At 37.1% G+C, this 16,334-nt stretch overlaps 1 protein-coding gene across 1 annotated transcript in view; it reads right to left on the bottom strand.

Moving 5' to 3' along the window:
- The window catches only part of JMY (junction mediating and regulatory protein, p53 cofactor), a 95,043-nt gene that overhangs the window by 37,722 nt on the left and 40,987 nt on the right, over window positions 1-16,334 (bottom strand). Inside the window, exons 4-5 of the mRNA XM_040622146.1 lie at window positions 8,449-8,599; window positions 410-579 (exon numbers count right to left, since the gene is read on the bottom strand). Coding sequence (XP_040478080.1) covers window positions 410-579; window positions 8,449-8,599 — 321 coding nt within the window. The remainder of the gene's footprint in view (window positions 1-409; window positions 580-8,448; window positions 8,600-16,334) is intronic.

Below are 16,334 nucleotides of genomic sequence, written 5' to 3' on the forward strand. Positions count from 1 at the left end.
TAATGATTTGAGTATAATATGATCAATTCTAACAAATTCTACTGCCTTAAGATTTTTCTGTATTTCTCTGGGCACTGAAATTTTCTTAATAAAGCTATGAACTTTACAGTACAAAAAATTTTAAAGACAACAAGGAAATTCTAATGTCAACTTCCTTTTTGTTTTAACAGTGCACTGCTGCCTACAGCCACTCTGTGATGCTGTAAGAGTACCTCATACGTCTACCTCCTCTATTACGGGCAACTCCAAGGACAGGTTCCATCAGGACTGTTATCATCCTGTTGCATCGGAGACAATGCAAAATTAACAACTGCCTGCAGTGTCAGAAAAATGCCAGTCTTGTACAAAGATAACAAACAAATCACAAATCTTTTTAAGTTTTATATGTATTTTTGATGGTTTTCATTACCTCTTCTTTTAGTGCATGTTTCCTCTGTTCCAAACAGATCTCTTTTGCTCTCATCATCTGCAGAGTCTCCTTAGAAACTGCATACTGGAGTTTTTCCATACGTTCTGCAGCTGCTGCCCATGATGCTTTACCAAATTTCTTCTGATCTGCTCGCATTCGATCGTACACAGCTATTAATAATAATTTTTTAGAGACATTAAGACACAAGACAACTTGATACTAAAAATTTCAAAGTTTTAGATCTCACTCACCGCACACAAAAAGATAAACATGTAAGTCCTACTCCCTTAAGTTACCTATCTGGAGCTCTAAAATATAACTCAACACATCTTAGACTCTATTATCTTCAATAAGAATCCTAAATAATCATCCTCAGAAATAACTTTGTGAAGATAAAAACCAAGTTGTCAGATTTTAAAACATTTATTTTTTAATTTTTTTAAAGATTTTATTTATTTATTTATTTGAAAGAGAGAGAGCACAAGCAGGTGGAGTGACAGGCAGAGGGAGAGGGAGCTGACTCCCCACTGAGCAGAACCCAATGCTTGATCCCAGGATCATGAACTGAGCCAAAGTCAGACGCTTAACCAACTGAGACACTCAGGCGCCCCAGATTTTTAAAACTCTTAAAAAAAATGTTCTTCCACATGTTTAGTGTTATTAAATTCAAAGGTTTTACTTATTTTTTAAAAAAAGATTTTATTTATTCATTTGTCAGAGAGCACAAGCAGCAGGAGCAGCAGGAAGAGGAAGAAGCAGGCTCCCGCTGAGCAAGGAGCTTGATAGGAGACTCCATCCCAGGACCCTGGGATCATGACCTGAGCTGAAGGCAGATGCTTAACTGACTGAGCCACCTAGGCATCCCTCAAAGGTTTTATACATACTTTATAAAGGTATATACTTTTTCCTGGGTACATCAGAAATAAGAGTCCTAACTATTCAAGATTATTTGAAATTATTTAAATCCATGCGTTAATCTTATCATTCTGAGTTCCTCCAAAAATACTGTAATGATCTGATGAAGGGAAAAATAAATCCTAGATGTCAGCATGGAGCTTATTCTGAGGTTAGAGTTGGAACAGTACAACCAAGTCCCGGGAAACACCCAACTTCCTCTCCCACAACCCCCAAAAAGAAAAAGAAAAAAAGTAACTTTTTATTTGCCACAACAGAGCCCTATTTCAAGAAATACTTCTTGACAAAGAGCTAGTATCTTTTCCAGTTAAAGAAGTTTATCCCTGACAGTAGTACAGCAGTGGCTTATCCTGGGTCCTATACAATCAAACCAACCATCCTTATGCCCAACCACTTTAACAGGTCAGACACACACTTATCACGAAAGAGGTAGCTGTCTGTTTAGCACTGAACTAGTCTGCTCTTTAAGTCGCTACGCATTCGCTAGTAGGATCTTTTACATGTAAGTGATAATTCTGTACTGCTACTATGTCCCAACCATCTTTTGCAAGGAAGTATATCTCAGTAAATCTTTGTCTCCGAGTTTTATGAAATCTTAAATTTTTTTACAAAAATACATGTACATATTTAAAAATTAAAACTGTATAGGCAGACTTCTAAAGAAAAACAGCAGTTTCTCAGGCTCAGCTCTCCCCAACCCCTTAATCTCAATGCCCAGATGCAACCAACTTTTGTTTCTGGTGGTTACTTCCATATAAAAACTATTTCTCAATTTATAGTCTCTAAGATCTATATCAGATGAGCAACTGTGCTTAGATTCTCCTCTCAATATAGTTAAATCAGTTCTTTTGGTTTCTGTTTTTCTGTGGCCTTCAACTGCTAACATAAAAGAGGTAATTTTTCAATGCATAATCTTGCTCTGAATCTCAATTATAGGTTTTCTAACAAAATCTACTCATTGGCTGAATATCAAATGACTTCGCCATTTTAAAGTTCTATCTATCTTTTAAAACTGTATTATAGTATTTTTACAACCATAAGAATGATATAGGAGTACAATGCAGGAAAACAAAAATCAGAGGATCTGGAGTGAAATAATAGAGTTAAATTCCCAATTCCATCTGTTACTGACACGTAACTTTTGGCAAGAAACTTCATTGTTCTGGGGCTCAATTCCTTGCTTGTGAAAAAAAGGAAATACAGTATCTAGTCCAAAAGCTTTTGTGGAAATTAAATGAGATAATGACAGTTACTCAAATGTCTCTTCCACTTCACATTGCACCATCACTCTCTTCTCTCCACTTTAGTGTCAGGAGTAGCTTCCTGTCCTAATTCAGTCTCCTGTTGTTACCTACCGCAAGAGCTAGTTGATACATTGTCTTCTAATACCTTGGCTAGAACATATTCTTATATCTCACTGTTACTCTCTTCACTTGGCATTTATTTTCCCCAACAGCTCAGAAATACGACAGTAACAAAGAAAACTGTTTGTGAATACAGAATGCTTGAAATACCTCTAGAACACTATTGGGATATCTCTAAAACAGATTCTTCTCTCCCTCTGCTGGTAAGAAAAAAGATTCTTCCTAAGTGGACCTTTCATATTTTCAGAGTAACAACTCTATAATAGTAATAGTGTATGATGATCTGTGTATATAAAAAAGCTCTGAAGGCAATGCACTTCTGGTGCTCACAAAATAGCATGTTAAATCTATTTTTAAAAGTTTAATATGCTAACATGTATACCTGTCAGAAACGAGCCCATTTAAGATGTTTTTAAAAGCTAAGCTATAATAGGGGCGCCTGGTTGGCACAGTCAGTTAAGCGTCTGACTCTTGGTTTCAGCTCAGGTAGTGATCTCAGGGACATGAGATCAGGCTCCACGTCTAGCCCTGTGCTCAGAACAGAGTCAGCTTGAGATTCTCTCTCCTTCTCCCTCTGCCCTTCCTGCTCATATGCTTGCTCCCTCCCTCTTTCTCTCACAATCTCTAAAATAAATAAATAAATCTTTAAAATAAAAGCTAAGCAATAACACATCAAAATTAGGTTATATCTGGCTCTGTAAATGAAAAAAAAATTAAAAGGGTGTGTTTTACTCTTCCTCTAAAAAGAGAAATTAGACAAAGTTACCTTCTGATTGGAAACATAAAGGACAGCTATTACTATCAGCCACATAAAGCCACAGAGAGTTCATTCTGTTTCCCTGCCATGGGAGGAAGGAAACACACTCAGGAAAGGAAAATAAAGGAAAATTAAATGGCCAAGCAAATATCTCCCTGCTTGGGTGCAAAAGCTTCCTGCCAGGATAAAGTCACCATAAGTAAGATATAAAGGATTCTACAGTGACTCTAATGAAGAATCTGGAACCCTATAACGATGGCTGTCATATACAAAAATGTTTTGCTTAAAATTGGAGAAGTACAAAATAAGAGCAGTCATCAAAATTGTATAGGAAAGAGAACAAACTATGAACCATATATAAAACTATATTTAGAATCATTGCGATTCTGTAACACGCCAGTATATAGAAAAAAATTGATAGAAACACAAAGTGGTTGCATAGGAAGTAGGATTACAGATGTACGTAGGGTTTCCCCTCTCTAATATTCTAAATTTTCTACAATGGTTATGTATTTTTATTTTTTATTTTTATTTATTTTTTAAAAAAGATTATTTATTTATTTATTTGACAGAGACAGCCAGCGAGAGAGGGAACACAAGCAGGGGGAGTGGGAGAGGAAGAAGCAGGCTCCCAGCGGAGGAGCCCGATGTGGGACTCGATCCCGGAACACCAGAATCACGCCCTGAGCCGAAGGCAGACGCCCAACGACTGCGCCACCCAGGCGCCCCTACAATGGTTATGTATTTTTAAATAAAACAAGGGGAGGGGCAGAGAGAGAATCTTAAGCAGACTATCCATTGAGCAAAGAGCCCAACCTGAGATCATGACCTGAGCCGAAATAAAGTCAGTCGCTTAACTGACTGAACCACCCAGGTGCCCTACAATGGTTACGTATTTTTAATCATAACGCAAACTTTTTTTTAAATATCAAAGAATGCACCTAGAAAGCACAGAAAGCAGACTCTAAACAAAATAATTTGCAGAAAACTATTTCATAAAAATAGTTTATATTATGAAAAGACATCTTTAAATGTTAAAAGGAACTATTACTAACATTTTAATGTACTGTTTTTTCTTTTAATTTATTTTTAAAAATTCTCATAATGCTCTAAGGCAAATACCTGTAAGTGGGACTGCTAGGTCATATGGTAAGCACATCTTTAATTTACGTAAGAAATTGTATTCAGGAGCCTAGGTGGCTCGGTTAGTTAAGTGTCTGCCTTCGGCTCAGGTCATGATCCCAGAGTTCTGGGATCAAGCCCCTTGTCGAGCTCCCTGCTCAGCAGGGAGTCTGCTTCTCTCTCTCCCTCTTTCCCTGGCATGTGCTAGCTCGCTCTTTCTACCTCAAATAAATAAATAAAATCTTAAAAGAAAAAAGACAAGACAAGAAATCGCATTCATTTTCCAAAGACTACAATTTTGCATTACCACCTGCAATACAGGGACGGTTATAGTTACTCTACATCCTTGTCAGCTCTTGATACTGTTAGTATTTTTTTTATTTTAGGCATTCTAATAGGGACGTTGCCATCTCATTGTGGTTTTAATTTGCATATTAACGACTGATGGTCTTGAACATGTTTTCCAGAGCTAATTTGCAGAGTAAATGGCCATGTGTTGAGTTTACTTCTTATTCTCTACTCTACCCCATTGATTCACATGTCTATCCCTTCCATAATACCATGCCACAGTGGCTCTATAATTTGTATAGTCAGGTAATGTGATTCTGTTTTTCTTTTTTTCTAAACTGTTTTAGGTATTTTAGTTCGTTTGCCCTTCCATGTAAATTAGAATCAGCCTGTTTATGCTTATAGGAAAAGTCCTGCTTTTTGATAGGTACTGTGTTAAATCTACAGATCACTTTGGAGAGAACAGACATCATTACTATTTTGGACGTTTCAATACATGAGCATAACATGTCTATCCATTTACTTAAGTCTGTGATTTCTTCATCATGTTATCTAATTGTAAGCATTACAAATCCTGTACATGTTTTGTTAAGACTATTATAAATGGAATTTTTAAAAAGATTTCTATTTCCAACTATTCGCTGCTTACATAGATAAATAGGATTCATTTTCGGTGCTGACCATATTTCCTGTTACCCTGAGAAAGTCACCTGGTAGTTGGAAGTTTTTAAAAATAGATTCAATTTTTAACCCATACATTATCATCTAAAATGAGAACCACTTTACTTCTTCCTTTCCAACTATAAGCTTTTTATTTCTTTTTCTTGCCTTATTACAACTAAGATTTATTATACTACATTAAATAAGAGGGATTAAGAGTAAACATCCTAGACTTTTTACCTATTCTAGCAGGGAAGCATTCAGTCTTCCACCATTAAATGCAATGTTGGCTATAGGGTTTCTGCAGGTGTCCTTTACCATATTTAAAGAAGTTCTTTTCTATTCCCAGTTTACTGAGTGTTTTCATCACACACAGCATGTTGTATTTCATCAAATGCTTTTTCAGCATCTACTGATATGAATGACCATGGATTTTTTTTCCCTAAAGAAGACTAAAGCTTCTCAAACTCAGCACTTAGATACTCTGAGCCAGAAAACTTTTCGTCATAGGGTGGGCTGTCCTATGCAACATAGGATGTTTAATATAATCCTCTACTAGATACTACTAACACTCTTAGTAGTTGTGACAACCAAAATGTCTCCAGAGACTGTTAGAAGTCCTTTTGTATGGCACAATCACCTTTAGTTAAAAAACACTGCTGTGGGGCGTCTGGGTGGGTCAGCTGGTTGTGTCTGCCTTCCGCTCAGGTCGTAAACCCAGGGTCCTGGGAATCTAGCCCAACAACGGGTCCCCTGCTGAGTGGGGAACCTGCTTCTCCCTCTCCCTCTGCTCTCCTTTTTTTCTCAAATAAATAAAATCTTTAAAAATAAAAAAAGAAACGGGGTGCCTGGGTGGCTCAGTCGGTTAAGTGTCTGCTGTTGGCTCAGATCACGATTCCAGGGTTCTGGTATGGAGCCCTGCATTGGGCTCCCTCCCTACTCGGCCCTGCACGGCTTCTCTCTCTCCCTGCTTGTGCCCTCTGTCAAATATATAAAATCTTTAAAAAACAAAAAGATTCTAAAAAATAAAATAAAAAAAGAAATAAAGCATGTGCTCTTCCCATGAATATGAAAATCCTGTTGTCAAATTCTACAATATTGCGATTCTGGTAAGAACTGCATTAGTTTGGGAATAAGTAATTTTTTTTTTTTAAAGATTTTATTTTATTTATTTGACAGAGAGAGAGACAGCCAGCGAGAGAGGGAACACAAGCAGGGGGAGTGGGCGAGGAAGAAGTAGGCTCCCAGCGGAAGAGCCTGATGTGGGGCTGGATCCCAGAACCTCGGGATCACGCCCTGAGCCGAAGGCAGACGCTCAATGACTAAGCCACCCAGGCGCCCTGGGAATAAGTAATTTTTAAAAAAGGATTATAGAACTATCTTAGAGAAGAGTAACTGACTATCCACCTGAAAGATTTTTGAATAATAATGAGGAAGGGTTAATTGATAAGCTAGGTAGTAAATTTCATTATGAAGCTATTATCATTAATCAGAGCATAAGAAAAGGCTTATCACTGGAAATCAGAGTCCAGAAAGAAATCCAAGTATATAAAAGAATTTTACTAGGCTTTAACTATTTGGATGAATACAGAAACTAACTTTAGAAAATATAAGTAACAATTTAAAGATTTTTAAAAAATCATTCTTAAAAGCTGATAGTTTTTACAAATAAAATCTGTATATAATAAAAGTTAAAATTTAGGAATAGACATTTGTAACAGAGGTCCAAGTGTTAATATAACTATAATATAAGGAGCTTTTATTCATCAACAGCGAAAATCCACCATACAAAAATAGGCAAAAGGTATTATTAACTGGAAAGAAAGGATATGCAAATACCAATTATTACATAAAAAGCAAAAAAGATCAGTACTCAGTAGTAATCTAGGAAATGCAAAATTTTAAAACACGATAGTATTTTTCACCTATCAAACTCCTGTTTGTTTATTTATTTATTTATTTATTTAAAAAGATTTTATTTATTCATGTGACAGAGAGACAGCCAGCAAGAGAGGGAACACAGCAGGGGAGTGGGAGAGGAAGAAGCAGGCTCCCAGCGGAGGAGTGCGATGTGGGGCTCGATCCCGGAACGCCGGGATCACGCCCTGAGCCGAAGGCAGATGCTTAAGGACTGCGCTACCCAGGTGCCCCTCCTGTTTTTATTTTTTTAATGACGATATCAAATGATGCTAAAGAATCAAAGAGAGCATTCTAATTTGGCAACTGGCATTCTGAAGGAATAAACTGCCTCAAATAAAACTTTTAAGGAAATGGGGATTTCTGGAAGGAAGAACCTAAATGCTAAACTATGTTAATGCCAGGTAGATAATGAAAATAATGAACAGCAGTGATTTTAAACTGCTATTGAAGGATTTCCGTGGTCACCTATGAAAGGAAGTTGGAAGGAATGGCCCTTCAGAGACCTTGCCCTATGAATGTCTTCATTTGGCTTGTCCTGATTTTTATCATCTAAAACCATAATCCTAAGTATGTACTTTCCTGAGTTCTGTGAGTCATTGTAGCAAATGATCAAACCTAAAAAGGCTGTGTGAACCCCCAAATTTGTCATGAGTTGGTGAGAAGTGCAGAAGGCCTGGGGACCCTCTAAATTTCCAAGTAGTATCTTAAATGTGAGCAATCTCATTGCGAACTGTGCCTTTAAGCTGTGGGGTCTATAACAGGTTAGTGTCAGAACTGAATTATGCTACACTAACACCCAATTACTATTTTTTAAAGGTAAAAAACACATGTAAACACATGCCCAGAAAAGACTGAAAGGATGTACTGTAACTGGCTAATAGTGATCCTTTTTAACTACTAGGACTATGAGTAGTCTTTATACATTATTCTACAGAACTCCTGTAAACATGAAAAAATTTAAACCACTCATTTTCAAAAATATCTAACAAGGAAAACTTTACTAGGAAACTCACCTTTTTGTGCTTTCGCTGTTATTTCAAAATATTTGACAGTAAGATCTTGAATAGACAGCACAGCCATGTGAGCTTTTCGCTGCCAATCAGCATCTTCTTTTTGTAGACTTTCAATTCTTCGGGGACCCAGATAATCATTCTCCATGGAAATCTTTAGAGAGAAAAAAAGAAAAATTAAGAAGCCCATTTCTTTCTTTCTTTTCTTTCTTTCTTTCTTTCTTTCTTTCTTTCTTTCTTTCTTTCTTTCTTTCTTTCTTTCCTTTTCTTTCTTTCTTCATTCTTAAACATTTACTGAATGTTTAGTTATCAGGCAGGCATAGCGCCTTGTGCTAAAACAAAGAACACTTGTTTTCTCTTGCTCTAGAGTACAAGCTATTAATTTAAAAAAACAAGTAAATTAACAATAACGTTAAAGACATCTGACACAGAAATTTGTTCCCCATTCATCTTTCTCTATCTTCTTTTTCACCCTTCCCCTCCTCCATATATAAACAGAGGACATGCAGCAAAATGTAGAGATGTTATTTTGGGGTGCTGAGATAATAAGAAATATATTTCCTCCTTTATGATACTTCTATTTTCAGGTTAAGAAGTATTTGTGCCCCTAAAATACTTATTTTATAACTGACATAAATAAAATAATTGAAAACTCAGATTTTAAAGACTAATAATTTATAAAAATCAGCCCATCCATCTATTAAAGATCTCTAGACAAAAGTAACAGACAAAAATTAACTATTATTTGCAAGAGTTAAAAATAAAATAAAAGGACAAAGGAGAGCTGAAAATTGAATGATGGACAGGGATGTACCAGGTCAACGCTAAATTAAATTCACAGAAGTGACCGTATTAATGTAAAAGTATATAAAAACATTACACAGGTATGTTTAACATGGAAGAAAGGTGAAATTGGGCAAGACTAGCAATGGAACTTTTTTGCACTCCATCCTGCTTTATCATATAGTGAGAAAAGACCACCTAAAAAATTAAATGAGAAGTTAACATCTTATTAGGATGATGAGAAAAACACAGAGAAAGGTATTAACCCACCCCTGGCATATTTCTAAAAAACTAATCAGCTATCATGAGCCACCAAAAAAGTTGTAAAACAAATTTCAGAAGTAGAAATACAGGCTGTATTCTCTAAATGGTGAAATAACAAATTAAAAGAACAGCCTGAACCCAAAATAAAATCTTAATCGCCAGGAAATGTAACCTAGAGGAAGATAACATTTGGTTTTAATCTTGAAAAAACAATATACTGCTCCTTAAGCAAATGAAGAGGCTTCCAGATAGATGGGGAAAATATGCAAGAGCACACAATGAGCAATTTATAATAAGCAGTGTTACAAACGGACAATAGCAAGGCACAAAGAGGGATCAAGAATGACTCGAGGGGCACCTGGGTTGCTCAGTAGGTTAAGTGTCTGACTTCGGCTCAGGTCATGATCTGAAGGTCCTGGGATCGAGCCCCACACAGGGAGTCTGCTTTTCCCTCTCCCCCTCTACCTGCTCGTGTGTGCACACACACTAATAAAAATCTTTAAAAATTAAAAAAAAAATGACTAGAAAAAAATCTGGGGGTGCCTGCCTGGCTCATTTGGTGGAGAGAAGACTCACCATCTCAGGGTTGGAAGTTCGAGCTCCACATTGGGAGAGATTACTTAAAAAAAAAGTGTATACAGAACTGCCATTTCCTCAAAAAGTAAACAATGAAGGAGTGTCTGGTTTCAAAGGGGCGAGGATCAAGGACTTCCTTTTATATACGTTAAGTTTGACTTTGCAAAGGTCATGGCTAGAGATATAAAATTACATAACCTTGACGAAGAGATGACATTTATAGCCATCAGAGTGAATGAGGTTATCTAAGGAAGTCATGAGAAAAAGGCTCATGATTGAACACTAAGGAATTCTGACTGAGAAGCTGGGTCAACAGTCTACAGAAACAAAGCCAGAGGAAGTGGGGACACCAGGCAAATGTGGAATCATATAAGGAGCAAGATTCAATTCAAAGGAGGAGAAACTGACCCTGTCCAACATTACTTAGGGATCAAGTAGAAGGACACCTAGTACCCACAGATCTAACAGCACTAAGATCACTGAACTTAGTGACAACGTACTTCCAGAGTATAAGCAAATTTCCTTTGCCCTATTAATTCTCATGACATCTTCAGATCTCAGTTCAATATCTAGTTCATGGAAGTCTTCCCAGACTTCCCATTATAACCTCTTCAGTGCAACACATGTAACTTTCCTTCATAGCACTTACCATAATCATACTTTATAAGATTTTGCAAGCTTTAACTATTAACTGCTTCCCCCTTTCAAAGTTCTATGAGGGCAGAGAATACAGAAGGCTTTTTTTTGAGTGTGTGGTTTGTTGTTTTCTTTTGGTTTTCATTTTTCTGCTTCTCACTAGCATACTGCCTGGCATGAAACAGGCAATCTAAAATATTTCCTAAATGAATAAGTGAATTAAAAATTCACTCTGTGCCTGTTTTTAATGAGAGGAGAGAGATGTAGACATGTGTATAAATCTTTTGAGAGATCTGAGGGAATAGAGGAAGGAGGATGGTGCTAGGATAGGACAAAGCTTAAGGATAGGCTCTTTGCTTTTTGTTTTAATGGGAGATCATGGAACAGGCTGAGAAGTGGTAAGAAGTATCTAGCAAAGGGAAAACATAGAGATGCCAGGGGAAAATGGGGCTAATTATAGTAGAAAGGTCCATAAGAAGAACATGGGAAGGAACAGGATTCAGAGTACTGGTGTAGGGAATTTGCTCTTGGTAACTGTAGGGAAAGTTCTTCCATGGGCTTAAAGAAAGTCAAGTTTTGGATTTGGTAGAAGGATGAGGGGAATTTCTCTTCGATGATCTCCATTTTCCCCTGTGAAAAAGAAAGTCCAGATAAGAAAAGGTTGGTACAGAAGAATGGAGGAGAGAAGACACAAAATAGCTATTTTTTAGATACTAGGATGACAAACCATTTAGAAAAACTCAAAAGTTAATATTTTTTTAAAAAAGTAACCAGAGTTATTGTGGTCATGGTGAACAGGCACAAACGCATATACTGCTGGTAGAAGTATAAATTGATGAAAAACTTTTCTGGCATTCTTTTATGATACCATACTCTTTAAAGGTATTTCCTTAAGTACCTATTTTCTTACCTATTTAAGAAAATACCTTCAAAGAATAATAACTGAAGATGTTCACTACAATGCTGTTTGAAATAAAAGAAAAAAATGTGTCACAAATATCTACTAATAGAGAATGTTACAGATGACACACCTATAAAATACAATTCTGTGCAAAAATAATGCTTACGAAGTTTCTAGTAACAAAGGAAAATAATTATGTTATAATATTAAGTAAAGACAGATCAAACCATAGACATAATTTCAACTATACAATGTCCAGAAAAAAGGAGAAAATATGTAGAATGTATTACTGAGGTCACCTTTTGTTAGATTATGGGTGGTTATTTTTCTTAGCATATGAAATCTGTACTTTCCAAATCTTCTTTATTGTATATGTATTGCTTTTATAATCATGAACCAAAAAAATGCTTTATCTCTTCTTTGGTTCACAAACCATACCAACCAGACAAGATGAAGAGACATTATCCCAGAGGTTTCCTGTTTCTAGTCAAGCAAACAATGAGCTTCTGTTTCCATATAGGAAGACAAGCAAGAGGCAAAATTATGAGACTTACTGTTTTTTCTAGTGTGTGTGGGAGGGAGGGGAAGTGGAGATATGATCAGAACCTAAATGTCTTCCTTAATAGTTGAAAAACAGAATTATGTGAGTTCCATTTCTAGGACTACAAAAATAGTGCCAAGTAAGGACAATTAAGTCAGTAGGAGAAGCTCAGAATCTTGATATCAGATTCCCTACTCACCCAAGACTGGAATTTTTTAATTCTCAGAAGACAATTAGTGTATCTTCAGTCACATACTGTAGGAGTGAAAATTACACGATGCTACTGGATATGGTTGCTTTTTTCTCCCTTTTAGACTTTACCATGGCTAATATTTGGAATCATTCAATTATATAATTTGAATAAAGTGCCCATTGTACTGGTGCTTTAGGGGATGTAACATAAGACACACATTCTCCTCCTAAGAAACTTACAATCTAACTGGAGGGTGGGGTAAGCAAACATATCTGTGCTGCAGAAATCGGTCTTCAAATTAGGAGACCTGGCTGTGCTACATATTAAGTGAGAGAGCTTTGACACAATCACTTAACATTCAATTATTCACTCAAAATAATAACATATTATAGTATTTTTTCAGCATCAGTACCGTACTAGGCAGTAGGCATAGACAGATAATCAGCCTAGTGGAAGACACAGACACCAAAATAAAGAATTACAATAGTGTAAAAAATATATTAAGGTAGAGAGTATTCCTAAGATACTACGGGGAGCACCAGCTATGGAGGTTGCAGTACCGAGTCTGGGAAGAAAATTTCCAACGGGAATGATGAGTAAGTAAATTCCTAAAGAACTAGAATTTCGGGGCGCCTGGGTGGTTCAATCAGTGTACTGTCTGCCTTCGGCTCAAGTCATGATCTCAGGGATCTGGGATTGAGCCTGTGTTGGACTCCCTGCTCAGCGGGGAGTCTGCTTCTCCCTCTGCTGCTCGCCGCCCCATGCTCTCTCTCTCTCTCTCTCTCAAGTAAATAAATAAAACCTTTGGGGGGGGGGAGAACAAGTAGAATTTTATCCAGGTATTATAAATGGTAAAGGATGTCTCTGTGTAAAAAGAATAAAGGTATTTTAAGACCCTTAAGGTAAATGAAACATTTGGCAGGAAGAGAGCTCATTTAGCTGTTTAGATGATGATATACTTTACTGAGGTTCAAAACTGCAGAGGGCTCTAAAGGAAGGGTATGATTTTGACAGATACATATGGTATGTGGGGAAAGAGAACCACCCAAAAGGCTTGCTGGAGGTAAGAATTAACCTGAGCAAAAGGCTAGCCAGCCTAGAGGCAGCTAAATTCAGTGTGTTTAGAGACAGAGAATAGTCCACCATGGCTGGAGTTTAGGTAAAACAGATAAAAGCAACGGGAGATAAGACTAGAAAAGGAGATTGTGGTCACTATTAGGAGGCCTTAAAATGTCAGACTGAAATTATACTTACTTTGAGAGGCACCAAGAAGTCACTGCGGGACTCTTAGCAATAAGTGGCATATTTAGACTTCAGCTCAGATAGAAGGTCTCAGAAGACTTGTTTGCTATCTAACAAAACCATCAAGGTTTGTGTTTTGTTGTGATTACCTCTGATTTTTAAACACTCAAGTTAAAAGGTACAAGACTAATATTCACAAGTGTGGACCAAAGATTTAGTAAATTTATTTTTATTTTTTTTAATTTTAATTTTTTAAAAAGATTTTATTTATTTATTCATGAAAAGACAGAGAGAGAGAGGCCGAGGGAGAAGCAGGCTTCCATGGAGCAGGGAGCCCAATGTGGGACTTGATCCCAGGACCCCAGGATCATGACCTGAGCCAAAGGCAGACACTTAACCGACTGAGTCACCCATGCACTCCAAGATTTAGTAAATTTAACACTGCAGCCAAATTTTAAATGCTTGCTCAGCATGTTATGACAGAACTTCTTTTCAATGACATGATTAAACTCTATATACCCTTTCAAGGACTTGATATATTGTAGCTAAAACCATAAGCTAGGTTACTAGGGTTTTTTCCCAAACTTTTAAAGTCTAACAATATATGTAAATTCTTGTCCATCAATTCCCAAGTTCATCCTTATGCCTTGTGATGCTAGAGTTGGGGCTCTGTGAACCTTGTTTAGGCTTTGCCAATAGAAAGGGTTGGGGCAGGGAGAAGAGATTTGCTTCTTCCTATGTGTATCACTTGACTTTCCTGTTTTCCTGTTCCTATAGTATCATCAGATTCACTTCTTCATCCCAGCATCCGCAGTTCCTTCCTGAAGCAGTTCACAGAATCCAGTTTGCAGTTTGTCAGCCTTAACAGAACTAGCCTCACTTTCTGCCCACCCTCCCCCCAAGAGGAACCAACACGAGCCTGCCCAGAAATCTGGGTCTCTCCTTTGAGCTGAGACATAGCAGCCCTTGACGAGCTATGCTGCCTTCCCTAGACTCCAGCTCTACACACAGTCCATCCTCCACACTAAAGCATTAATAATTACCATCTCTTTCCTGTGTGCCACCAATCTCAGGAGTGCTGGCTGTTTTTACAATTGTTAGTTCTGATATCTTAGTTGCTTTTGTAACTATCTTGACAACTTAATGCCAAGTTAACAATTCTTTGTATTAAATTCCACCCCGCTGAAATAACTGGTTTACTTTTCCAATCAAACTCCTGCAGACACGACTATGGCATCTAAATTTAAGAAACAGAACAAGCAGTGTTCAAAATTCAAAAATCTTAACGAAGATGATTAAACAGAAATCCTTTTTCACTGGGATGGCTAAACACTGTACAGAAGTGAAGAAACTTACATTATGGGTTTTTAAAAAGAAATAATTTTAAAAATCTGCTGGTAATTATTTGAAGGTTAACTTGAACTTTGTTGTTGGATTATCTGGTATTACCTTCACTGTACAGGTATATTCAAATATACACAACACAACATGCTCTCTATGCTTTTTAAATGACGTTTAAATGACTTCTGACACTCAGTAGTTAATACTGCAGCTAACTTTTTAAAAAAATGGTACTATAGTTTACTGTACCTAAGACATTAAACCAGGATACTAAGTTCTTTTCCTAACTTGGCAAGTCTGAAAATGTACAGCTTTGGTCAGCTGGATCATGTGCTTAAAAACAATGACATCTCTGTTTTCAATTTCAGGGCTAGAAAGAAAACAGTGCCTGTTTTTAAAATGGAAAAAAGTATGTGTCAGTTTAGGCAGCTATAGTGAGACTAATTTATAAATACAAATTTCTTGGCATCAATTACTTATTATGAAGTACATCACTTCCTTGGATACTGGGTTTTATATGAGAAACTTGTAGTATTCCTATCTACTGTTGGGTTAGTGGGTGAAGAAGAGAAAAATACAACAAAACAAAATCTCCAATTCTCATGTGAAAGAGATGCCAAGATAAATTTGTACATATACTGATGCAGTAGTGCCTTTAATGCAAATTTTCCAGGCCCAGGAGTCACCTGAAGGTGACTAACAAAATGACACCATCAGATTTGGAAGTATCTACTCATGCATTTTTGTGTTTAGAGTAAATCAATATTCTCAAGAAAAAGTGTGAAATGATAATTTTTTTTAAAATATGAGAGAAATCTGGGGTGCCTGGGTGGCTCACTGGGTTGGCCATCTGACTCTTGATTTCAGGAAATCAAGCCCCGCATCAGGCTCCATACACAGGAGCAGTCTGCTTGAGATTCTCTCCTTCTGCCCCTCCCCACCGCTCTTGTGCACATTCTCTAAAAATAAATAAATCTTAAAAAATGGTGAGAGAAACCTAAAGGCAAGGAAACCAAAGAAAAAATAGCTCAGGTAAGAGATAAATACCTTAATGTATAATGATGGCAGTAATATAGTTCACAGTTGGCATGCAATAGTATATAGTAATTGAACAGTGTAAAAACCACCTGGCACAAAAGTGCCCCACCAAGGGGCCAGAGTGGAGACTGAAAACCAGCCCACCTTTTGCCAAGCCATGTATACTGCTGCAACTGCCCAAAAGAAGGCCCTTTTCTAATTTGTCTGTTGGAATAGGGGCTGGTGAGCGTATACCTTCTATCTCACACAATGATACCTACATATTTGCTTGGTCCTGGGGGAAAGGAAGGGTGAAGAGCACATTTAAGATACAACGAGGAGACAATTGGCAAAATGAGGTACCTGGCCACAAAGGGGAGAAAAGAGCCGAGGAA

Source organism: Ursus maritimus, unplaced genomic scaffold, assembly GCF_017311325.1.
Source record: "Ursus maritimus isolate PB19 unplaced genomic scaffold, ASM1731132v1 scaffold_5, whole genome shotgun sequence".
In the NCBI taxonomy this organism is placed as follows: domain Eukaryota; kingdom Metazoa; phylum Chordata; class Mammalia; order Carnivora; family Ursidae; genus Ursus; species Ursus maritimus.